Source organism: Oratosquilla oratoria, chromosome 1 (genome assembly GCF_046742065.1).
Source record: "Oratosquilla oratoria isolate Oo_2021 chromosome 1, ASM4674206v1, whole genome shotgun sequence".
In the NCBI taxonomy this organism is placed as follows: domain Eukaryota; kingdom Metazoa; phylum Arthropoda; class Malacostraca; order Stomatopoda; family Squillidae; genus Oratosquilla; species Oratosquilla oratoria.
Genome location: NC_134777.1, coordinates 99,661,679 through 99,687,324, shown reverse-complemented (window position 1 = coordinate 99,687,324; position 25,646 = coordinate 99,661,679). Strand labels below are relative to the sequence as shown.

The 25,646-nt window shown below is 38.4% G+C and overlaps 1 protein-coding gene across 2 annotated transcripts; it reads right to left on the bottom strand.

Moving 5' to 3' along the window:
- Positions 1-1,028: 1,028 nt before the first annotated feature.
- Positions 1,029-24,468, bottom strand: LOC143024348 (poly(A) RNA polymerase, mitochondrial-like). 2 transcript variants are annotated; one of them, XM_076183153.1, is made up of 11 exons: positions 24,310-24,468; positions 22,591-22,775; positions 19,550-19,795; positions 19,241-19,324; positions 18,883-19,011; positions 10,664-10,797; positions 8,350-8,433; positions 7,770-7,990; positions 6,093-6,304; positions 5,524-5,640; positions 1,029-5,096 (listed from the first exon to the last, which is right to left on the bottom strand). In XM_076183153.1, the coding sequence occupies exons 1-11, from the start codon at positions 24,452-24,454 to the stop codon at positions 4,806-4,808; spliced, it is 1,848 nt and encodes a 615-aa protein (XP_076039268.1). In that variant the 5' UTR covers positions 24,455-24,468; the 3' UTR covers positions 1,029-4,805. The 2 variants fall into 2 exon arrangements, with proteins under 2 accessions (XP_076039268.1, XP_076039259.1); XM_076183144.1 differs by having other exon boundaries at positions 8,350-8,438; positions 10,669-10,797; positions 24,310-24,467.
- Between the last annotated feature and the right edge of the window lie 1,178 nt (positions 24,469-25,646).

Genomic DNA, 25,646 nt, shown 5'->3' with positions numbered 1-25,646 from the left:
AAAAAAAATGCTTCTGTCGGGATTTATTCCTGACAGTATATTATGTTGTGGATCTTATGAGTTGTTTGTATATATAACTGTGCTTGCTGTCTGTTGAAGGGAAGGAGTAAGAGCTCTCTCAGAACTATGCTACACTTTCCTTGTAACAGGAAGTGAGGTCCTTTTGTCCCCTGTGAATACTTAAAAATCAATACAGCTTTAGTGGTCACCTGCTTACCTTCAAGAGCATCATTAACCACCTGTGCCACCACTCTAAAACAACAGTTGGTCTATAGCTCTCAGTTCTTTTTGTCACATCATTACATCATGAAGATGGTTTCCCTGATTTATCTTTCTCCTCCAGTCTTCATCATAATCTTTTCCAGAATAAAATTGAACATGGCATTGATTCATGATTGTTTTATTCTTGATACTTCAAGTGGACCATGTCTTGTTTCTCAGTGTTTCCTATATAAATCAAGATTCTATCTAGCATAAAAAACCCTACCAAAGGTGGGCCCAGACTAACGAGTCCACAGTAATTTAACTGATGTTGAAACCTCAACTTGATAATATTTCTTTACTCTTGCCTCTATCCTAAGTCAGTGAACCCCGTTTAACATTTAACTTTTGTGAGGGTATGGTCAACACCCTTCATCTGTTGGAATATACAGACATAGAACTTTGTGAAAGTCTTATGGTCCAAAAGTTTACATGTGTCTACCATCCCAGGCAGACATTTAGTGGCACAAGGGTGTTCTTCCAAATTGACAGTAATTTTTGGCCATTTTCAATTACCACTTCACCTGCACTATAAAGTATGTCTGGATTATCCCTGCCCTTTTCACTGTGTTAACAATATTTTGGCCATGTCAACCAGCAATGTTGCAGCTCTTTAGGTGCGTGTGTAACACTACTGTGACTTCACATGATTCCTGGTGTTATTTTTTTGCATCCAACCTAGTTATGGACCAAAAGGTCTCCTGTTGGCATGCTCCTCTTTTGTAATCCTTTGTAATAGATAAGGTTGTGGCAATAATGCAAAACTATTTACAAAATTAACTTGTATTATAATGCTCTATTTACAATAGAAAATGAAAAATATTATAGAAAATGTTCCTACATAAATGGCTTTAACCAATGAATATGACTATTAAATCATGGTCATTCTGTACCCCTTTTATTTTACACAAATCCACAGAGTACCACACAAATCATGTGATTAAGCCTTTCCCCTGATTACACCTCATAAATGAGGTTTTATATATACATATACTAAAAAGGTTTTTTCTCCCTTATAGAATGGGTGGCCAAGTCAAAACATCCACCCTTCACTCATCCCACATCCATCTAAAATCCAATCAGTTAAAGTTTCATACATACTGGTCTTAAATAACCCTCACTCAATCAATCCACTGCCTGTTCTCTCTTGAGAACCACAGCCTCCTGGGAACCAGCCATGGCAACCAGTTTAGCCCATAAATAATTCAGAGAACAGATGTAAAATGAGGTCTGAGTACAACAGACAAAAATGAAAAGAATAATAAGACTTTTTGGATGAAGTGAGGGGTGGGGAATCAGGTTGAGATTAAAAGGTAAAAGGTGCAGCTGGAGAGATGTTAATGTAAGTAAAGGCAGTATGGGGAGGATGGGTAGAGTATTTTAGGGAGCTGTTGAATGTGGAGGAAGTTAGGGAAGGCTTGATTGTGGTAGTGGGAGGAACTATGAAGATGAATGTGATGAGAGGAAAATAACAGAGAAATAGTTAAAGTACAAAAAGCATTGAAAATTATAAAAGCTGGTAAGGGTTGAATGGGTGTCATGCAAATTGTCTGACAAAGGGAGGTACAGTTATAGTGGATTGGCTGGTGAGGTTATTCAATGTAAGCCTATGGGAAAGTAGTATGCTGAAGGACTGGAGGGGTGCTTGTATAGTTTTATTTTACAAAGGAAAAGGGGTCAAATGTAATAATTTTAGAGGGATCAATTTGTTGAATGCATCTTGAAAGGCATATAGGAGGGTGTTAATTGAGAGGAAAAGTGAAAGTAATTGATGATGAACGGTGTAGGTTTAGGAAATGTAGAGGGTGCTTAGATCAAATTTTTGTGGGGAGGTAGATTTGCGAGACATTTTTGGCAAAAAGTAAAGATGTTTTTTGGGTCTTCATGGATTTGGAGGCTTCTGACAGATTAGAAAGGAAAGGAATTGTGTGAGGTATTGCAGATTTATGGGATTGGGGGAAAGCTGTTAAGGGAAGTCAAAAGCTGGTTTGAGGTGCTGGTTATGTTATGTCACCAACAGTGTCCGATGTGTACATGGATGGGGTGGAATTGAAGCAAGTCCAAGGGTGATGAGCAAAGGATTGGAGGTAGTTAGAGAGACTGCTGGGAAGTGGGAGGTGAGCCAGTTGTTGTTTGCTGATGACAATGCACTTATGGCAGGGTCACAAGAGGGTCTGAGGCAGTTGGGGATGGTGTTTGGGAAGGAGAAAATTGAAAGTAAATGTGGGTAAAAGCAAGGTTATGAGATGTATGGTGATCACAATAAGTTGGAGGCAAATCTCAAAAGAGAGCGATTAGAGGAAGTGGGGTGTTAAGTATTTAGGGTCACATGTAGCAGGGAATGGAGTAGAAGTTGAGGTAATCTGTAGAGTGAAGAAAACAAGTAAATGTCTTAGGAGAATGAAAAGTGTCATGAGATATAGGTATCTGGGTATGGATGCCAAAAGCAGATTGTATGAAGGGGTAATTGTACCTACAACAGCATATGGGGCAGAGACTTTGAATTTAAGGGAGACAGAAAGAAGAAATTTAAATATGTTTGAGAAGTATGTTCGAGAAGCATTGTGGGTATTACAAGAATGGATAGGGTAAGAAATAAGGAGAGCAGATATTGAAAGGGAGCTGGCAGATAGGGATGATGAAATAATACTGGGATGGTTTGGGTGCACGGAAAGCACAAAAAAAGACATGCAAAAATAGTGTGGAAGGCAGAGGAAGATGGAGTATACTTGTAGGGGATGACCAAGAATGAAATGGATGGATGAAGTGAAGGCAGAGGTGGATGGAGTGAACTTATGGGGAAGATCAAGAATGAGATGGCTGGATGGAGTGAAAGGGGCTTTGAATAAATGGGAATGTCTATTGAGAAAGGAATGGAGAAGGCAAGAGATAAGTGTGATTGGAAAATGGATGTGAATGGAATATAAATTGATGCAGCACAAAGGGATTTCTCCTCATCTCCATTTTCACGTGAAGGGACGAGAGGGGAGGGTTGATGTGTAAACAAAGAGGCTGGGCCTGTTGTGAATGTGCTGTGTCTTCTTGCATTGCTTCTGACCAGGTCATTGGTCAGGGGACAAGATTGACCTTTTATCCACAAGGAGCAAAGATGAAAAGGAAATGGGAGGGGAGTGGGTGCATGCCTTGTCTGGCTACCTCCCTTATAAGTGGAAGAAGCCTATTGGTATATAGACAGATAGCTGTATGTTGTATTCAGCAGCAAGTAATGACATACATTAAAGAAGCTGTAATACCTCTCAAAATTAACTCTTCCCTAACAGATGCCTTGGAAGTTTTAATTCTAATAGTGCATGTTCAATGTATACATAATTTACAAAGTAGATGAGAATATTTCTTCAGGCACCTTCATTCTTACATCCATTTACAATTTCCCTCCACTCATGCTTATTTTTTTCCCTTTTTTTCTGCTGTAAGATCTCCCATGTACTCAAAAATGAACCTATTGAGGAGTATCATTATACTTGAAAATTTATCATGGATAATCCCAGGTGAAAAATCGTCTAGGATTACCTTAACCACTTCCGTATGATGATGCCTATGTAGGCGTCACGAGGCACGAGTGGGTACACGAGGATGTTGGTGTCAGCGTCTTGATTATATTTTTTGTAGTTGTACACGAGTTACCCCCGGATTCTGCGAAGTGGTTTGATCATGTTTTCTGTGTTTATTATTACTCAGAGTATATGAGAACGAATAATACATCAGTGACTTTATATTTCATAATGCGAGTAGTGTGATGCATCATTCATATGGCATCCAATGCTGCGCACGAGAATTTGACTCGTACCGAAGTGGTTAAGCCTTCACTCCTCACTGAAGAGTGTCACACTTATGACCTTTATTTTGACTAACCTGCAAGGGGTTCGGAAATGCTTTGACTCAGCCACACCCTTCCAAGGGTATTGGTATTATATTAGAATTTAATCTGAAATAACCACCACTTCTGTCATTGGGAGCAATAGTGAGCCACATAGGTGGTCATACAGGTGGTAAAGGGAGATAACAGAAAGGAGGGACAGTAAATTTAAAAGCAACCAGCATCCATTTTTGAGTGAAAATAAGTGTCTAGCCATAAAAGAATGCAGTGTGAATGTAGAGATGTCACTAAGTCCCTCAAATAATAGGTGCTAAGATAAGAGGGAGGGTGGAGGGGAGTGGAGTGTAATTAGGGATGGAATGGGAGGGAATAATTTTATGCCTTTTTTTTTTTTGCTACCTCCCTTGAAAGGAGGAAAAAGCCTTGGTATATGTATGTATAAAACTTTTGCAGTCAATACCCTATTTGGGTACCCTTGCAAGGGGAAAAGGCCATTAGTATATGCAACAATTTTATTCAACTGGGATCTCTCCTCAAAGGATTCAAGACTCTTGATTCACCTTCATTTAAGAACTTTACATCAAACAACTTGGGAGAAACCATTCCTCAGTGGATTGCACATGTTCATTCTATTTCAGTCCTGGTCCATTAATTACAATTCCAAAACATTTTATCACAAAGAAATAAAGACTACTTATAAATAAATTCACCATTTATACTGTACTGTTGTTTTTCCTCTTTGTCTTCTGGTATATCTTTTTTCCTTTTTATTTATAACTGTCTGTTTCAATTTAGTCACTAAACCATTTAATTCACTCGCCTCCAGGATTGGTCTTTTCTTCCCAACAGAGGTTGAGGTTTTGGGCTCTGGTTCTTTTTCCTTAATATGAAATACTTCCTTCCAGTTGATGGAATGGGCAACCTGGGGCTTGGGAATAATTTTCCTGGGGTCCTGCCACAGCTGAAGCAAGCCCCATGGTTCACCTGGTATAACATCCTAAATTTCAAAGATACATTAAAAGTGTTAGTTCATGTAATTTTGTTGGTGCTAAGAGATTATTTCATTCTACCACGTGGCTGAGCCTTTATTAAATTTTCTGAATGACAAAACTCCTCCAGTCCTGGGTTCACCCCCAACACTGAATAAAGAAATCTGTCATTAGATGGAATATCTAAAAATTAATGCCACAAAGCTGAAGGCATGAAGAATTTATTAGAAAGAATTCCAACAAGATGATTTTTTTATGTGTATCAAAGGACAGCAAAAGAATAGAAAAATGTAGGAAGGACAGAAAAGAGACCATAAGAATTAAATTCAAGTGTTTGAACAGAAAAAGCATTACAATAATCCCTCTCTTTAAAAAATGTCAATGTTATTTTCTTTGATATAGTAGCATACTATAGGGCAATTCCCTATAACTTACAGTGGGGCAGATTTTGCTTTCCAGCAGATATCTTGCATGAGTTACTTCCAAACGCAGTCTCTCCATTTCTTCAAGGGTTACGTTCCTGCTCACATTCAGCTCTCTTTCCAAGGGGTTCTGAAATTATATTTGTACATTTAAAAACTCTGAAAAAAGTATGAAGTCTGTACTTTAAAATTCCATCATCTTGGGTATTAATGGATTATGTAGTGGTGTCCATTGGAGGACTGGAAATTCTGAACATAAATGTGTTTAGGGGAGACAGCAGTGAAATGTCTGATCATTATCTGGCGGAAGGGAACTTGAGATTATATGTAAAATGGAGAAAGATGATGAGAGAGGGAGGGAGAGAGATGCTGAAAGTGAGAAAGTTGAATGAGAAAGATGGGTGAGAAGAAACGGAAAAGCAATGAATGGTGGAGTTGAGGTGAGATCAATGGTGGCAGACGAAGAAGCATGCGAAAGGTATGGAGGAAAAAGGGTCAAAGCAAAATGCAAAGGACCCCCACAGAAATACCGGCTGAAACTACAAAATAAGACACTACTATAGTAATTTAAAAAATACTAACTTGTATATACAGTGCTGAATGTTCTGGTTTGGTAAAATGATTACCAGTGATGATTGAAATTCCCCGTTCTTTGAAATCAAAGTTGTCATAAAATTCAAAAAATTCCTTGAGTAATGTTCCTAGGTCAGAAGAATTTGATGAAGCTTCAAGTTTAGTGATGTCTCGCAGGAATGTGCAGTCTATTCCATCTGTTTGCCGACGGTCCTTGTCACCTTTGAGAAAAATTGCACATCACAATATGACATAAGTTATTTCATTAAAAGTTATTCTAATTTAATCAACTTTCCTTTAGAAGCCCATACTATGGAACGCATCAGAAGACAGCAACAGTTATTGATTGTATCCAAGAACCTTTGGGTCATGGAATGCAGTGCAAACCCACAGGTCTGCACCTGTACTACATGTCACAAAAGGTAGTTATCTCCATCTTATGGACAGCAGTGCCGCTGAAAGGCACTTTCAAATGTCATTTATCTTTGAGGCATTAAGGGAGTTAGTGACTGAGTTTGGGAAGGTATGCAATAGGAGAAAGTTGAAGGTAAACTTGGGTAGAAGCAAAGTGATGAAAAGTACAAGGGTAGAGCATGGCACACAGTTGGAGGGGAGTCTGGGGGAGGAGAGATGGAAATAGATAGCTTTAGGCATTTGGGGTCACATGTGGCAGGAAAGGGAGGAATGGAGGTGGAGGTAGATTGTAGACTGAGAGAAGCAAGTAAATGCCTTGGGGGATTGAAAAGTGTTACAATAAATAGGCAACTAGGAATGGATGCAAAGAGAAGATTGTATGAAGGGGCGATTGTGCCATCTGTATTGTATGGGGCACAGACTTGGATTATAATAGAGGCAGAGAGGTAGCCAATCAAACTATGCACCTAATCTTACCCATTCCACTCTCATCCACCACCCTTGCTTCCCTTTCATTTTAGCTCCTTGTGGACAAAGGGTCATCCCTGTCTCCTGCCCACTACCTGGGTCAGGAGCAGTGCATCAAGACAACTCACACCTAATATCAAGAATAATAATAATTGCTGCCTTGAGTTTCACTGATTGGAAACTCACATCCTTACAATGGTTGACAACATTCCTAAGGCCCTCCTATAAGCCTCTCTGGGAAAAAACATGGGATCTGTTTGTTATGTTAGTATGGGATGCCTCCTAATGTCAATAACTTATAATATTCGAAAGGGAGCAGATCCTTGTTGTCAGCTCCTCATATGTGAAAAAGTGAAAGTGACACAGCTGAAGTCAATTGCTAAAGATCTTGGGCCCAGTCCAGAGACTGTGTGCCACTGACCTCTAGATACAGCTGAGGGTGTTGACAGTTTTTGAAGACGGGTGGTAGGGTGATGATTCTCTCAGACATAAGTCTTGCAGTAAGACCACTTGTACATACATGTCATTGGTCTAGTCCCTCACCCACCTACCTTAATGTGAACTCTACACTTTAAACCACCCAAAAAAAGGATGGGCCCCTTTCCCTCACTGTTATGTGCAACAGAGCTGCTTTTTCATAACAATGTAATCTCTTATGTTTTCTTGAGGGATTTTCATCATGAAACTAAGAGATTACAATAGTAATTTGCTGTTACTCCACTATTCTTTTCCCATGCTACATTTATCCAAATGAAAAGCATGATATTGTAAACATCTTCTGCTCTCACAAAAGTTATAAATTACCTGCTATACTGATGAGTTTATTCAGTGGTGGTAAAATTTTTGAATGAATGAGGAAAAATAGAACTAGCAGTGTTAGTGAAAAGTTGGTGACCCATCGTCCTGCGCTGAGTGACGTGAGGTGTCTTTCCCGAGCCCAATGTCTGACAGTAAAGACAAGAGGCCGAACGCGAGGATCCATGCTGCCGTAGATATAGAGCAATTCACTCATGTAAAGTCCTGACCTGTAATCATAAAGGCAAACTACATGAAATTACACCAATGAGGATTCTTTTACTGTGTTATCAGTGAATGTGGGTAATACAGACTGTGGTGATAGTTTTATTTCTTAAACTAAACCTATGTGGAAGTTGTGTTCATGTATGAATTGAAGGAGCTCCATATGTTTGTTTGTGATTCCAGTTATGTTTATTTGGTCTATAATTAGGATATGTTTTTGTATTGGTGTGTTTTTGGGAGCATGTGTTGTTGAGTGAAGGATGATAGTTGTAAGATGCCGTTACTACTCAAAAAATGGGTTACCACAACAAATTAGTGAACATAATTATTTTTACTTCATATCATCCTAAAACAAACAACTTACTTATTGGCCATAGAGAGATCACATTCGACTCCTGTCAGGTTCTGTCGATACTTGATGATTGGCACCCTTGCCCCCATGATCTTCCTCACCTGTAGAACAAGAATTTTTTTTTTTTTGTCTCTGTCACATCACAATTGTCATATGAAACTACCAACAATTTCAAAACAGGAAAGAGCCTTTTGGTAATTTGAATGTATGTATGCAAGAGGAGCCAAGATAAGAGGGAAGGAGGGGGTGAATGGGAGTGGAGTATGTGGGGATGGAAATGGTGGGAGTGGATTTTATTCCTTTCTTTTTGGCTACCTCCCTTGTAAGAGGGAAAAGCCATTGGTAATTGTTATGTTTATATGTATGATAATGAATTGAAAATTATTCATGACATTGTAAGGAATTTAAAGGATAACCACCAAGCTCAGATATAACATTGCATTTTCTCTTTTGTAATGTTATTAATTTTCATGAGAACCAAGTTTAAAACAAATAAGATACATATGTATGTATCTTATCTCAAAATTACTTTTTGATGAAAATATTCAGTGTCTACTAATGTGCAATCTAAAACAGACCATACAATGCCATCTCTTGGTAATAATTCTGATGACATGAGCTGTGTGCTAACCCAAGTGTCATATAGCAAAACAGATGTTCAGCAATATTGAGTTTTTCATCATCTTGTGGGAGAAGTCTGGATTCCCTAACCATCTCTGACAACAGCCAAAATGTACAGATAGATGGCATGGTTATGGGTTATCAATTTGAACCAGAATATCTCTGAAGAAGTTTTCATACTGGTGTATCATTGGTGCTTACTTGTGTGCATGTTGGTTCTGTAATGCTGCCTTTGGGCACTCAAAATGACAAGGGTAGTATACACGATGCATTCAATATCTTTTAAGTGTGCTCCTACACAAAATACTGCATCATGTTCATGTATCCTCCTGGATACCACAAGCTTTGTAAACAACTATTTCTACAGTGTAATACATATCTTTTTTCATCTTGCCCCAAGTGTGCCAGTAAAAAGGTTAATTATGGTTGCTTGTTACTACTTGATAAAACTAATTCTTTACACAACAAGTCAGATATATTATTTTAAATTGTTAACACACTGTATAAAAAGAAAGCTTCACTAAGTATTCCTATGAACATATCAATCCATACCAGCAAATGACGTGTTTTTTTTTATTTATTCCTATACTGCATGCCCTTATTTAGCCAGTTACTAAACTGTGATAATAGTGAACATACCATAAAACTGAAATTAATTTTAAGTATAGGTTTAATGAAAGAAAATTGTTGTTTCACAATGTGTTTTTTTTGGCCTTTATGGATTTGGAAAAGGCTTATGACAGGGTAGACAGGAAGGCACTGTGCAAATGTTTTGCAGATTATGGGATTGAGGGAAAACTGTTAAGGGCCGTCAAGAGTTTTTATGAGAGCAGTAGAGCCTGTGTTAGAATTGGAAATGGAGAGAGCAAGTGGGGCTGCATCAGGGATGTGTCATGTCGCATTGGCTGTTCAATGTGTACATGAATGGGGGTGATGTGGGAGGTAAATGCAAGGGTAATGGGCAGGGGACTGGAGATCGTTAAAGGAAAAGGAGAAAAATGGGAGGTGAGCCAGTTGTTGTTGTTAGCTGACAATACTGTGTTTGTGGCAGGATCAGTTGTATATCATTAAGAACATAAGAATGAAGGAGACTGCAAGAGACCATAAGGCCTACACTAGGCAGCTCTGTATCCATCACCACCTGTCATCCCCATCCATAAAGTTGTCTAATCGTTTCTTAAAACAACTGATAGTTTCAGTGCTTACTACATGGTTACTAAGTTTATTCCATTTGTCAACCACCCTATTAGTAAACCAATTCTTGCCCATTTCCTTTTTAAATGTAAATTTGTCCAGTTTATAACCATTACTGCAAGTCCTGCCCTGTGTTGTAACTTTAATTATCCCACCATTTTACACTTTCAATTTGCTGACATTCTCTCCCTTTGTTTATCTCACCACCTTACTTTTACCCACATGTACTCATACTTGTACTTGTATGAACTTGGGCTTGGACTTAAAAACAATGGCAGCTTTGTGTTTAAATTCATTGATACACACCACTAAGATGGCAACCACTATTCCCAATTTTTGTAGCAGATGACTCGTCTTGGTGAAATAAAAATGACAATAAAAATGTAAGAAAATTCCAGGATGGCATAAAAACACATTATAATTATACAGATGTAATCTAAAAATCAATTAGGAAAATTTGGGTTTGAAAATTGTGATGTGCTTATCGTTTAATTTACATGGTCCAAAGTACCTTACCTGTGAACAGCCAGGGGCAAAATTGTCAATGATATCAGCAATGACTTCCATGTGTCTCTGCATTGTGATACGTGGATTGCTGTGTGAATAGGACTGTTTGGCCTGAAACACCAATCGACTACCACCGACCTGAAAATAAGAGTGCCACTGTAAATTATTCCATCTGTCTACTGCCTAGAGTTGTAAATAGCACAAAATATCTACCCTTTTCTTCTTTTTTTTTAGGGTTTGGACAAAAGAAACAATATGAATGTCTGGCTTGCTAGCCAAAACAGTCATATCAGTTTACCTACATATACATATACCAAGGCTTCTTCCCCCTTACAAGGGAGGTAGCCAAAAAGGAAAAGGCATAAAATCATTCCCACCCATTCCATCCCTGAATACACTCCACACCCCTCCACCCTCCCTCTCATCTTAGCACCTCCTTAGTTTACATACACAGGGGGTAGCCAAAAAGAAAAAGGCATAGAAACCACTCCCACCCATTCCATTTCCTATATATTCCACTCCCCTCCCTCCCTCTTATCTTGGCACCTCCTGAATGACATATGTATATATATCTAACTATTAAAAATAAACACTTTCGAAACCGTGCCCAGATGATGATTCAAGTTTGTGTGGACGTGCCCGGTATAAGGGATTTTTCATGTGCGGTTGTACCCCAATCGTGGTCAAGGTTGGATGTTTGACACAATGCCTCTGCCCATAGCAGCTTGGTTGAAAAGACGTAATATGCATTATTGGAAGTGGGTTGCGGATGAAAAGAAAATCAGTAAAATGGAGATCAATATATCAGCGTCTTTAAAAGGTTTGTTACGGAAAGAGCAGTGAAAAATTTCCTTCTTTTTACGATGAAAAGGTTAACCACTTCAGTACGGGACTTAAATCTCGCGGGCAGCAGCCAATGCCAGCCGTATGACGTAACGTAATAATATTCGCATCATAAAATATAGTCACCGCTTATATCGATCGTTCTCTCTTTCACCCGCGAATTTTGAAGACCACAGAGAATGGGATTCAGGGCGCATTTGGGAGAATGTAAAAACACAGGGGCGACTACAATAAATATAATCAAGACGCCGTTATGGCAGCGTCGCGAATCCACTTGCTCCTCATGACGCCTACGTGTGCAGCACCGTATGGAAGGGGTTAAAGAACCCCGTGATAGTGAAGGCGCCATGAAAAGACGACGGCGACATTTCTGGGCTTGGGTGACAAAACAAAAAAAGATTGACAAATCCACTATTGACAAAGTTCTCAGAGCACAGTTAACAGAAGAGCATAAGAAATGCCACCTCGAATATTACAAAAAGTGTAAAAACCGGCAATCTACGATATGCGTCATGGAGCAATCTATACAACAATTCCAACGTATAGTCCTTAGTTTCAACGAGATGTTACGCAATTCACCAACATACGAGTACAGTGATAGTACAATAGATGACCTGGAACCGTATAGCGGGGATATTTCTTCCGAGGTTGTAGAAAATTTCAAGAAGCACTATTACGCAGGCTACAAAAATTTTTGTGGTAATGGTGGAAGAGGACACAGGCAATACCAGTTGTACTATTTAGAGCGTAGGTTCAAGACATTTAAAAGAAACGCCCGAAAAAAACGTGTTCGCTATGAAGAATGTGAGGCGCCAGCAAGAAAAGAAGAGGGAGCAAAGGAGAGTTGACAATAGACCTGAAAAAGATCCAAAAAGAGAAAAACGGTTACAAACGGAAAAGAATGAAGTGGATAATAAGCTGCGGAAAACAATGTTAGAAAAAATGAAAAATAATGAATCGGAATACATCTCCCAACAAAAGAAGCGGATGGGTGGGTCGGAGTGTTCACCAAAGGAATTGAAGGACTACACAGAGCAGGAAAACTGTGTTCTCACTGAAATGAGGAACCAACATACAGTAATCGCCAAAAGGAGACAGCTGAGGAAAGTAATCCGCGTGGGCGTGCGCATGAGAATGTGAAGGGATCGTTACGCGAAGCAGACAAAGAAGTGAAACTAAATGATATAGGGGTTTTGGGGTCAGAAAGTGTAAAATATGCAATGCGCTGCTGTGGAAAAATGAGCTCCAGAAAATATGTTGTAACCAGGGGCAGACGCCACTCACTGTACCAACCGAGATAAAGGATAAGGTACTCAAAGATCTGTGCAAGGGAAAGTCACCGCTCTCTAAACATTTTTTCAATAATTTAGTGGGGTTGAATAATATGTTCTCATTTACGTCTTTCTCGAATTCCAAAAAGTTGGAAAATGCAGCGGGTCCTGCAAGCCAGGTGCTTGTATATATATATATATATATATATATAGGATGAGGTGGATGGATAGGGTGAAGGGGGCTTTGGGGAAGAGGGGGATGTTTGTTGAGGAAGGATGGGAGAGGACAGAAGACGGGTGAATGGAGAATGGTTGTATATGGATGATGTGATTGCATGAGGTGGAATGGGCGGGGGGATGGGGGGTGAGGTAGTATGTGTGAGCAAATTTTGACGCAGCCCAAAGGGATTTCTCCCCGTCCTCTCCTTTTATGCAATGGGGGGACGGAGAGGGGGGGTCGCCGATTTAATGAAGCGGCCTTGCTGTGGATGTGCTGTGTCTTGCGACACTGCTTCTGACCCAGGGCAGTGGACAAGGTGCAGGGATGACCCGTCATTCAGGAGGTGCTCAGATGGGAGGGAGGGTGGAGGGGTGTGGAGTGTATTCAGGGATGGAATGGGTGGGAATGATTTTATGCCTTTTTCTTTTTGGCTACCTCCCTGGTAAGGGGGAAAAAGCCTTGGTATATGTATGTATGTATGTATGTATGTATGTGTATATATATATATATATATATATATATATATATATATATAAATATATATACATATATATATATATATATGTGCAAAGTAGACCACTTGGAAGTATGTGAAGTATGTATGGAAAAAAATTGACGCAGCCCGAAGGGATTTCTCCCTGTCTTCTCCTTTTCTGCATGGGGGGACGGAGAGGGGGGGTCGCCGAATTCATGAAGCGGCCTTCCTGTGGATGTGCTGTGTCTTGCGACACTGCTTCTGACCCAGGGCAGTGGACAGGATGCTGGGATGACCCATCATCCAGTAGGTGCCAAGATAAGAGGGAGGGAGGAGGGTGGAGGGGAGTGGAATATATAGGAGGAAGTATGTATGGAAAAAAATTGATGCAGCCCGAAGGGATTTCTCCCCGTCTTCTCCTTTTCTGCATGGGGGGATGGAGAGGGGGGGGGGGGTCGCCAAATTTATGAAGCGGCCTTGCTGTGGATGTGCTGTGTCTTGCGACACTGCTTCTGACCCAGGGCAGTGGACAGGATGCTGGGATGACCCATCATCCAGGAGGTGCCAAGATAAGAGGGAGGGAGGAGGGTGGAGGGGAGTGGAATATATAGGAAATGAAATGGGTGGGAGTGGTTTCTATGCCTTTTTCTTTGTGGCTAACTACTTATGTATTTACCTAGTTGTATTTTACGGGAAGGGGAGCTATGCTCGTGGGGTCCCGTCTTCATATCTCATTTTATTTAAACTATTTTTAAATTCATGTATTGTTTTTGCACACACCACTTTTTCATCTAACTTGTTCCAACTGTTTATTACTCTGTGAGGAAAGCTGTTCCTTTTCAAGTCTCTTCTATAGCTGTCTTTTTTTATTTTCTTTCTGTGTCCTCTTGTATTTCTGTTATCCCATTTTATCAGATTCTCTCTATCAGTAATTTCTATGCCTTTCATGATTCTGTAAATAGCTATCAAATCTCCTCTCTCTCTTCTTTGCTCTAATGTCTGTAGTTCAAGTTTTTCTAGTCTCTCTTCATATGATAGTTTTGAGAGCATTGGTGCCAGTTTTGTAATTGCTCTTTGTATTCTTTCAAGTTTTTTTATACATTTTTTTGTACTTGGTGACCATATCGTTGCTGCATATTCCAATCTTGGTCTTATCAGTGTGATTAGGATTTTCTTCACCATTTCTTCATCCAGGTATGTAAATGCAACTTTGATTGTTCTTATTAAATTATAAGTTTCTCCAAAAATCTTATTTATATGTTTCTCAGGTGACATATTATTCATAACAATGACTCCCAGGTCCTTCTCATTTTCTACTTTTTTTATTCCTTCTTCTCCCAATTTATATGCTCCTGTTATTCTGTTTTTGCTTTTTCCAAATTCCATTATACACTTTTTTGTATTGAACTCCATCTCCCACTTCCTACTCCATTCCTGTACTATATTTAGATCTCTCTGTAGTGATTCACAATCTTCTTCAGTTTCCACTCTTTTCAGTAGTTTTGCATCATCTGCAAAGAAGCTCATATAGCTTTCTATTCCTTCATCCATATCATGAATATATATAGCAAACATTATTGGGGCCAGTACTGTTCCCTGTGGAACACCGCTTATTACTTCATCCCATTTTGAGTGCTGGTTTCTTATCACTACTCTCATTTTTCTTTCTTGCAAAAAGTCTTCCATCCAATTTAGTAGTTTTCCCTGTATTCCTCCTTGAGTTTCTAATTTCTTAAGCAACTTCTTATGTGGTACTTTGTCAAAAGCTTTCTTTAGGTCTAGAAATGCACAGTCCGCCCATCCATCTCTTTCTTGTATTATATCTATTAGCCTTGAATAGAAACATATTAAATTGGTGACGCATGATCGTCCTTGTCTGAATCCAAATTGCCTTGGATTTAACACTTTGTTTTTTTCTAAATATTTTACCCATCTACTTTTGATAATTCTTTCACAAATTTTTGCTATTGCACTTGTTAGAGAGACTGGTCTATAGTTTGTAGGTTCTTCTTTATTTCCTCCTTTATATATAGGTACTATATTTGCTTTTTTCCAATCTTCTGGAACTTTTCCTTCTTTCAAGGAACTGTTTAGTATGCTATGTATTTTGTCTGCCAGTTCATTCCTGCATTCTTTCAGAATCCAGTTTGCTATATCATCTGGTCCATGCGATTTTCTGACATCAAGATTACTCAAGTGTGTCAATATTTCATTCTTTGTTACTTCTATTTCTTCCATAGGGGGGACTTTCTCTTTCCATTCAATCTCTTCAGGTTGTATGTTCTCCCTTGTAAACACTGATTTAAAATGTTTGTTCATAATTTCTGCCATTTCCATTTCCTCAGTGTATTCAACTCCCTCTTGTCTTAATTTCTCCAAGTCTTGTTTGTTTTTCAGTTTATTGTTTACAAATCTGTAGAATAGTTTTGGTTGATCTTTACACTTTTCTATGACATCTTTTTCATATTTTCTCTTTTCCTCTCTGCACGTTTGTACATATTCATTTCTATAACCGGTATATATTTTCCATTTTTCAGGTCTTCTGTCTTTTTTCCATCTGGTCCAGGCTTTGTCTCTTTTGTCTTTTAGCTCCCTACAACTTTTGTTGTACCAGCATTTTACATATTCTTTTTCTTGTTTTTGTCTTGGGACATACTTTTCCACTCCTTTTTTGTAAATTTTTGTCAAAATATTCCATTTCTCTTCCACTGTTGTTTCTTCTTTGTATATTTCTTCCCAGTTTTCTTGTTGAAAGAATTCTCTTATTTTATCAAAGTTTGTTTTTTCATACATCATTCTTCCTTTTCTATATTGCTCATTTCTTTTCATATATTGCTCATTTCTTTTCATATATTTTTCTTCATTAAGTTCCAGTTCAATCAATATGTGGTCACTTTTACTTATTGGTGTTTTATATTCAATCTTGTCCACTATTCTAGGTTCAGATGTAATTATTAAGTCTAGTCTCGATGGTTCTTCTTCATTTCTATACCTGGTCAGTAATCATCTCAAGTAGAGCGTTTCCCCATGAGCCGTCTCCACCCTTTACTGTCATTTCTTCCCAGCAGATTTCTTTGCAATTAAAGTTGCCCATTATAACTATTCTTCCTCCATCTTCCATTATTTTATTTAATGTTATCTTTGTGTCCTCTAACATACTTTTATGTTCACTCTCCTCCCATGAGGCTGTTTTCGGAGGCACATAATTTATCACAAATTTTCTGCTCTTCTTATCTCTGTTTTCCACTTCTATCATAATCATCTCTACTGTATTCTTTCCATATATGACACCCTTCACGTTTATATCCTTCTTAGTCAGGAACATAACTCCACCCCCTTGCTTTTTCTCTCTGTTTTTAATCCAATAATTATATGCATCATGTCCTACACTGTTGGGTGGTAGTGGGCCTTTTAATTTTGTTTCTACAATTCCCATTATGTCCGGTTCTTTTTCTTTCAAATAATCATTCAGCTCATTCAATCCTGTTATTAATCCATCTATATTTGTGTAAGACACTCTTAGTTTTCTGTCACTTCCATTGTGTTCTCTGTTTCCCTTGTATGTTGAACTGCCTTAGTTTCATATTCACTACTCTCCAATAGAATCTCTCTTTCTCTGACTCCATTCTGTTCTCGTTTTTTGTCTTAGCTTCAAGTCTTTTCTGCTTTTCTTCCTCTCTTTCCTCTTTATTCATTTCCCTTTTTATCCATACCTTTTTATATTGTTCACTTGTTGCTAGTTTCCCTGTTTTGGATAAGATATTCTCTGCCGCCGTTTGTGACCTGAATTTAATCTTAATTGGTCTGGTCTTATCTTTACTATACTTTCCGAGCCTGAATTTTTCCTAAATTTCCTTCATAATTTCTGGTTCATCTTCCTGAACTAATTTTAGTAAACTGCTTACTTTTTCATTTTCCTCATTGGTTCTTGAGGTTCTATCTGGGTTATGTTTCTCTTCCATTCCTAATATAATTATACATTTCTTTTTGTCAGCTAAGTCTCTTACTATATTCTCCTTCTGTCTCATCACTTTAATAACTGAGTCTTCAGTTTGTTCTCTCATTTGCTGTTTAATTATATCAGTAAATGCAACTTTACTGTTTTCTTTTATCGACTTCCATCCCTCTCTGTTTTCTTTACTATTCCTCATTCTCCACCTTTACTTCTTTTAACTGTCTTTTCAGGTTTTCTATTTCATCAGTTAAGTTTTTGTTCGCCTTCTCTAGTTCTTCCAATTTTTCAACCCTCCGTTTAATATTGTTAACATGACCGAACCTACGCTCCAAGTCCTCGATCATCTTATTGACCTTCTCTTCTAGTCTTGGCTGGGGGGGGGGGGGTGGTTGTGTCCCCCCCACCCTCTTTAAATCCCTGGAAAATATTCTCATCACTTTCTACTGTATTGCTCTTATCTATACTTCTAATCTTTACATTTTTATTAGACATTTCATCGTCGTCGGAGGGTCGTTTGTTTACCTTTCGCCTGTCTGTCTGGGCCAAGTCTACTCCTTCCTCATTTCCTTCCATTTCCCTCAGTAATCCCTCTCCTTCTCCTCTTTCCCTACTTTCCTACTACCCCACGAGTAATTTCCCCCCCACCCTGTAAATACAATAGGCACTTCTCTATGCGTTGGGATCCACAATACTTCAATTTTCTTCAGAACGTCTTCTAAGCCGTCCGTTCGTTGAAGTGTGTGTGTGTGTGTGTATATATATTTTATATATATATATATATATATATATATATATATATATATATATATATATATATCATGTCATGTATATATATATATATATATATACATACATATGTCATCCAGGAGGTGCCAAGATAAGAGGGAGGGAGGAGGGTGGAGGGGAGTGGAATATATAGGAAATGGAATGGGTGGGAGTGGTTTCTATGCCTTTTTCTTTTTGGCTTCCCCCTGTGAAGGGGGAAAAAGCCTTTGGTATATGTATGTATGTAAACTAAGGAGGTCCTAAGATGAGAGGGAGGGTGGAGGGGTGTGGAGTGTATTCAGGGATGGAATGGGTGGGAATGATTTTATGCCTTTTCCTTTTTGGCTACAAGTTATATTCCTAACCAGAACCAAAAAGGAACAAATTAATTCCATGACCATGCAGCCAGGGTCAAGCTACACACCACCCAATTCCAATAACATATAGGAATCATATGACCTGTAGTTTGCTTTCTAGGCCATGGACAAACATCAAGCAACAACAGTCAGCCAATTCAAACTACAAGTAGTTATGCATCTTAGACTGGTTATCAAAGGCCATTTAGTTCTAAACAGCCCAACTAGTGAAACATTTTATACTATGTATGGACAGTGCATTATATCAAATATGGTTTGAAACACTGAGGATCTGTGAGTAACAGGGTAAGGGAACAAACTTTTGTCTCCAGATGTACCTTATTTTCTCTGTCAGCCAGCTGTAAAATCATATCCAAATCACAGTTGGTTCGCCCATATGTGTTGACTGATGATCCAAAAGGAAGAATTGTTGCATCTGGAAATAAGCTGGACAATGCCAATTCAATCTGTTAAAGAGAACAAGAATTACAACTCTATTAACCTGTTAACTGTGACATAAGTTCAAGAGGGTTTGATGGGTAGCTCTGTGAAATTCCTTCCAAAGACTAATAATTTTGAAAAAGTATGCCTTTTTTCACACCTATACTTATGTTGTTTGGCAGCGCATAAGCTGCCTTCCTGCACTATCTCACCATCATACAATTTGTCCCAATATCATATCCATTCTTCACTTACCTGCCTGCATGTAAAGAAACGTAACCTCGCGCCTAACTCTGTCAACTTCTGGTGACTGTACAATTCAAACATCTGGGATGACATCTGTAATTCTTTAAATAATCATTTCACATTTCATCCACCAAAAAATTGCTCTAATAAAAGTATATAAAAAAGAATAAATAAAATAAAACAAAAACCATTTAGCACATGGATTATCACATTTGCTATTTTCTTTAAGATTATATTATCTAAATTAAGGCAAACCTGGCAAACACACACATACACACACTCTTTTAAATGAAATTTAAACATGAAAATTTCACATACATGGGGCATTTCACCAAGCCTGACATCCAACTCAGACTTGGTTATCGGTGAATGGTGCTGTACCATTATTGTCGGCAATTTAGTTTCCAGCAGAGGTTGATTTTTCTTCTTATTCCCACTTTGTTCAGAGGCAAGCCAGAGGAATGGTGAGTGGACTGGAATCACCGTGCTCTGAGTGTTGTGCTTCACATTTTGGAGACAAGAGACGACACTATTGGCATCTGCATACTCGACCAGTATCAGCTCCTGAAACACAAAGTACTCTGAATAAATCTTTCCCTTCCTTAAAATTTTAAAATGAACCTCTATCTACATATAAAGGGCTTCTTCCCCCATATAAGGGAGGTAGCTAAGTCAAAGGCACACACCTTCTTCCACCCATTCCACTACCCTTGTTTCCCTCTTATCTTAACTCTTTATGGATGAAGGGTCATCCCTGTCTCTAACCCATTGCCTGGGTCAGGAGAAATGCAGCAAGGCATAATACATCCACAGAAGGACCACTTCACTTACACAGCAACCCCCCTCTCCATCCACTCACACGGAAAATAGAGAAGACTAGAAGACATCCCTTTGGGTATCAAAATATCATCCATACACAACAATTCTCCACTCACCCCATCTCCTGCCTTTGCCTTTCCTTGATCAATAGTCCTCTCATGCTCAAAGCCCCATTTACACTACCCATCCATCTTTTCCTCGCTTTTCCTCAAGCTCACTCCATCCACCTCAGCCTTCCACACCCCTTTTCACTCATTCTTTCCATGTGCCCAAACCATCCTAATCATCTTTCACTAGCCATATCCACCAGCTCCTTTTCCACCCTTGCTCTCCTCACCTTATTTCTCATTCTATTCAACCTTGTAACCCCTACCATACTTCTCAGACATTATCTCAAACACATTTAAATTTTTCCTTTCAGCCTCTCTTAAATTCCAAGTCTCTGCTCTATACAATGTTGTAAGAACAGTTACCCTTTCATACAGGGCTGCGGTGTTGGAAGCAATCACAAAGTCGCTCAAGTTGGAAAAGGTAAAAATATACAGACTCAGTCTCCAGTGAAATTTACATTTTATATGGCCCTAGTTTAGTCTGTAGGGTTATATATTGTACACTCCTTGTAAGTAGATTATAAAAAATCTTTATTTTATCATAAATGTAATAAAGCTCATCCTCTTGTCTTTATGGCCATTTCTCTAAATCCCCAACATTTCCTTGCATGATGCTGGCTTTCAAATTAATGCATAGGCCAAAGTATATCCATTGTGTTACTTACATATATACATACCAAAGGCTTTTCCCCCCTTACAAGGGAGGTAGCCAAAAATCAAAGGCATAAACTCCACTCCCACCCATTCCATCTCCCACATACTCCACTCCCATTCACCCCTCTTTCCCTCTTATCTTGGCTCCTCCTGGATGACGGATCATCCCTGCATCTCTTCCACTACCCTGGGTCAGAAGAAGTGCTGCAAGACACAGCACATCCACAGCAAGGCCGCTGCATTTAATTGGATAAGTTTACCCCTCTCCATCCTCTCATGTCTCTCTTTTACAACTTATTTCAAACTCGCTGTCATCCTCTTCCCTTGTAAATCTCATCACCTTACTTTTACCTACATTTACCTTCAACCTGCTCCTACCACTTACTTTCCCAAACTCCAGCATTACCTGCCTTAACCTTTTGAACACGATGACACCTATGTTTGCCTTATGAGCTGCGAATGGGGTATATGAACATGCTAGCGTCGACTTCCTGATTATATTTATTTTGTAGTGGCTGAATGACCCCCATATTCTGTGAACAGGCTTGATCGCGTTTTCTGTGACATTATATTTATTCAGGGTTGGGGCATCATTACTTGCAGTGAAGGTTGAGGGGATGGTTGTTCAAACCCTGCCATCAGCAAAGTCCTCTGTAAGGGGCACTGTTCTAGCCTCCCAATAGGGTGGGAGTTTGTGATGGTAAACCATAACACCAACTTTAAGTTTTGTAAGGAGAACATTGTAATGCATCATCATAAATCAGGCAACCTGATGTGCACATGAATATTCTATGCACATTGAAGAGGATGCTAAAAATTGAATTTTTTGACAATTTTGCAAAAAACTGTGGAAAAATCTTTTGAAGTATGCACAACATACTGGTGAAGTAAATCATACAGCATCATTTACGATTTTTAATTAATTTCTTAAAAAGGTATCTTGAGCAGGTGATATCTCTATTTAAAGGGACACAGCATAATACTAGCTTTCTATTTGACATTTACATACGAGGTTTTTCTTGTTTATATACTGACAGTGAGATGTGAAGGCAAGAAATGCAAAGTAACAATTCACTGTGTATTGCTCAAGTGTTACTGTTGACACCCCCTCCCCCTTTTTTTTTGTGTGGATCTGAAAATTATGAGAACATGTACGGCACCTGACCTAGATGGGTGTTGTGCAGTGTCTGAAGAAGGGAGGTACAGTAATCGTGGACTGGTTAGCAAGGGAGGGAGGGATGGTAAATGGATATGGAGTATGTGGGGATGAAATGGGTGGAAGTAGATTTATGCCTTTGACTTTGGCTACCTCCCTTGTGAGGGGTAAAAAAGCCCTTGGTATACGTATGCATGTACTATGTCTAGCTAATACGAAGTTATAATCTAGGTTAGACATTTAGAAGGGTGGGCTCCAAAATACAGGTTCATGAGCATTGTGAGACATGTGGAAGTTTTGGACAAAGACTAATAAATTAAAGTTGTGGCACATTGTCTCAGACCTGTTTTTAGCTGTAAAAGGGCATTGGGGTTGGCATTCAACATAGAGGGTTAGTACAAGTGATGGAGTGGGAGACTGTTCACATATGAAAAGAGAGGGGACATCCTTACATTCATGTGGTTGGATGTATTCTTATGTGTTGCCTGTATGTGTTGAAATTTCTCCTGGGCATCCTATACAGTAATTTTGAATAATATAAATGAATATGAAAAATGTGGGCATTACAAACCGTTCATACTAATGACATGTCATGACCATTACAATACTTGTTCACTAACCTTGCTCTTTCTTCCATTACCAATAGGTAAGGAATAGTGGAACATTTTGTTGATTTCTCCAAACTGTGAGCAAACATTGTGCAGATCTGTAGCTGATGCAAGAGTTGCAACTTCCACCAGCAAAGAACTCTGTGCCTCTTTACGTCTTCTTGCCAGCAGATGATCAAAAGCCACAAAAGGCTCATCTGTGAATTGTTACAAAGGATTACAAAGGCGGAGCATGCCGACAGGAGACCTTTTGATCCATATCTAGGTCGGATGCGGAAAAAAAAATCATATTAATAATAAAATAATAAATAAAAACTATGATAATGTAAATAACAAATAAAATACATAAATAAATGCATAGGTATACTTAAATAATAAATAAACAGGTAAATAGTAAATAATAATAAATTGATATATAACTAATAATAAATGAAAATCAGACAGAAAATGATAAAACAAAAACAAATAATATAAGATAAATTAAAATCATTACAGCATCTTACTTAGGTATTTATCTAAATGATTCTTAAAGCTTCGAACTGAACTACATTGCACTACCTGTGCAGGAAGTTTATTCCATTCATTAACTAGTTAGTTGAAATCAGTCATTATATGTACCATGAGGGAAACCCCAAAAGAACTTGCATATTCAATTAACAGGTTAACAGGAATCAAAACTTTTCCAATGCCAGTTTAAAGTAAAACAAGACCTATAACCAACAAATCCAAACTCCTTCAGCATGTTTTGTCATCTACTGATACAAATCATGTGACAATAGCCACACCAAATTCTGTAGAGGCATCACCAATGGCAATGTCGATGACAGTTCCAGCCCTTTGAAACACAAGATTTTGTCAATCGAGTTTGGTATTCACCTAAGTAATTTCTGCAAAGATATTACCTTGTATTATGAACTTGTAATACATTCCATTTATGTATCAGGATATTCTATAGGCTTACAAAACAGTCATGTGATCAAATTCTATGGTTGGGTGAAACTATTACTATAAATTGTCCCCCAATTTCTCTCTACATAGCTTTTCCAGTGGAAGAAATGTGAAATGGAAGAAATGTGAAATGTTTAAAGTCAAAAGAATTTGCCTTCAAAAAGTCAAATCAAATGTACTCATAATATCATAAAATAATCATAATGGCAGGATCATGTATGGAAATATGGTCGTTCTAACACAGTGGTTCCCTAACTTTTTTCCGTCATTTCCCCCTACAACCAGTTCAACCACCCAGATTTCCCCCTTCGTGGGTACGAGAGAAAGAGTAGTCAAAACACACTGTAACTATTTACTAATTTATTTTAAAATGTACAAATATACTGATAAGCATCTACAACAGACATACACTCTCTCTCTCTCTCCCTCTCTCTCAAGCATGAGAAAACCCATCTGAGATTTTCTATATTGCTACGAGGCAGTGTGATTATTTCCCCCCTGGTAGCTTCAAATTTCCCCCCTGGGGGAAATTCCCCCCAGTTTGGGAAATGCTGTTCTAACATATGATAATAATGATGGCTGATCTGCAGTCTAATATATTAATGGGCATGACAAGACGAAAGTGGAGCTGGTAAAAAAAATATCGAATCATTATATGAAAGCACTCGTAAAATCAACCATGATATATGTTTTTATACATGAGCCCTGAGTTTATACCGGTACGGGAGGCCTACTTACATCTTTGGGGGGATAATATTGACTTTTCAATGTGCTAAACCTTACCATTAGTGTAATTGGAAGAACATCTAATCCTGGCCCTTAAGGACTGGTTAACTGTATCATTCACATCACCAACGAGTCGAGGTCTGAAAAGTGTCCATAGACTACCAGCTCTGTTTACCCTAAACATGGGGGTAGCCATATTCATGACGTCACGTAAAACATGAAAGATATTAAGTATAATTTTATTAGTGTACATCACTAATTTTCATATTATAAAATTAAGTAAACTATTTAGTTAATATCAGAAAATATATCATCGATACGATTTAAATCAAGTAAAAGTTGAGAGATAAAGTGCTTGCGCTCCGCCGTCGGTGAGGGCACGTCGTCACTCAGGCCACGCCCGTCATTCAGAGTATAAGAAAAAAGGAAACTGCAAGAGACTATGAAGCCTATACTAGACAGTTCCATGTCCATTACCACCTATCATCATCATCCATAAAGTTATCTAACCTTTCCTTAAAACAACCAATAGTTTCAGCGGTTGGTAGCCTGTTAGGTTGGACTAGTGATTGGTTAAATGGTCGAAAACAGAGTTGTTTTAAATGGAAAAACTTCTGGATGGAAAAATGTTGCAAGTGGAGTTCCTCAGGGTTCCGTTCTTGGGCCACTTCTATTCATAGTATGTATAAATGATATTGACCATGGACTAAAATCTACTGTTTCCAAATTTGCTGATGATGCAAAACTGTGCGGAGTGGCAAATGATCACTCAAACCAATTAGATATCCAAGAAGATTTAGATAAATTACAGCAATGGTCTGAAAAGTGGCTAATGAAATTTAACACAAGTAAATGCAAGGTAATGCACATAGGTAAAAATAACAGTAAGTACGATTACAAGTTATTTGGAAATTCGTTAACAAAAGTGGATAGTGAAAAAGATCTCGGCGTAATTATCAGTAACGACCTCAAATCATCCAAGCAGTGTATTTCAGCCTCTGAGAAAGCAAATAAGATTCTAGGACTGATTGCGCGATCTTTTGATTTCAAAAGTCCATCACTCATTAACAAGCTATATAAATCGTTAGTTCGTCCGCATTTGGAGTATGCTGTTGCCGTGTGGTCACCGAATCTCGTTAAAGACATTGACAGACTGGAAAGAGTACAACGGCGAGCCACAAAACTGATTCCAAATATCAAAAATAAATCATACGAAAATCGACTAAAGCACATGAATCTGTTTTCCCTAAAAAAGCGTAGACTCAGAGGTGACTTGATACAGGTCTTTAAGATTTTAAAGGGAATTGACAACATCAAAATTGACAAAATTTTCACATTGAATGAGAATCAGACAAGAAACAATGGTCTCAAACTGTCCGGAAATAGATTCAATT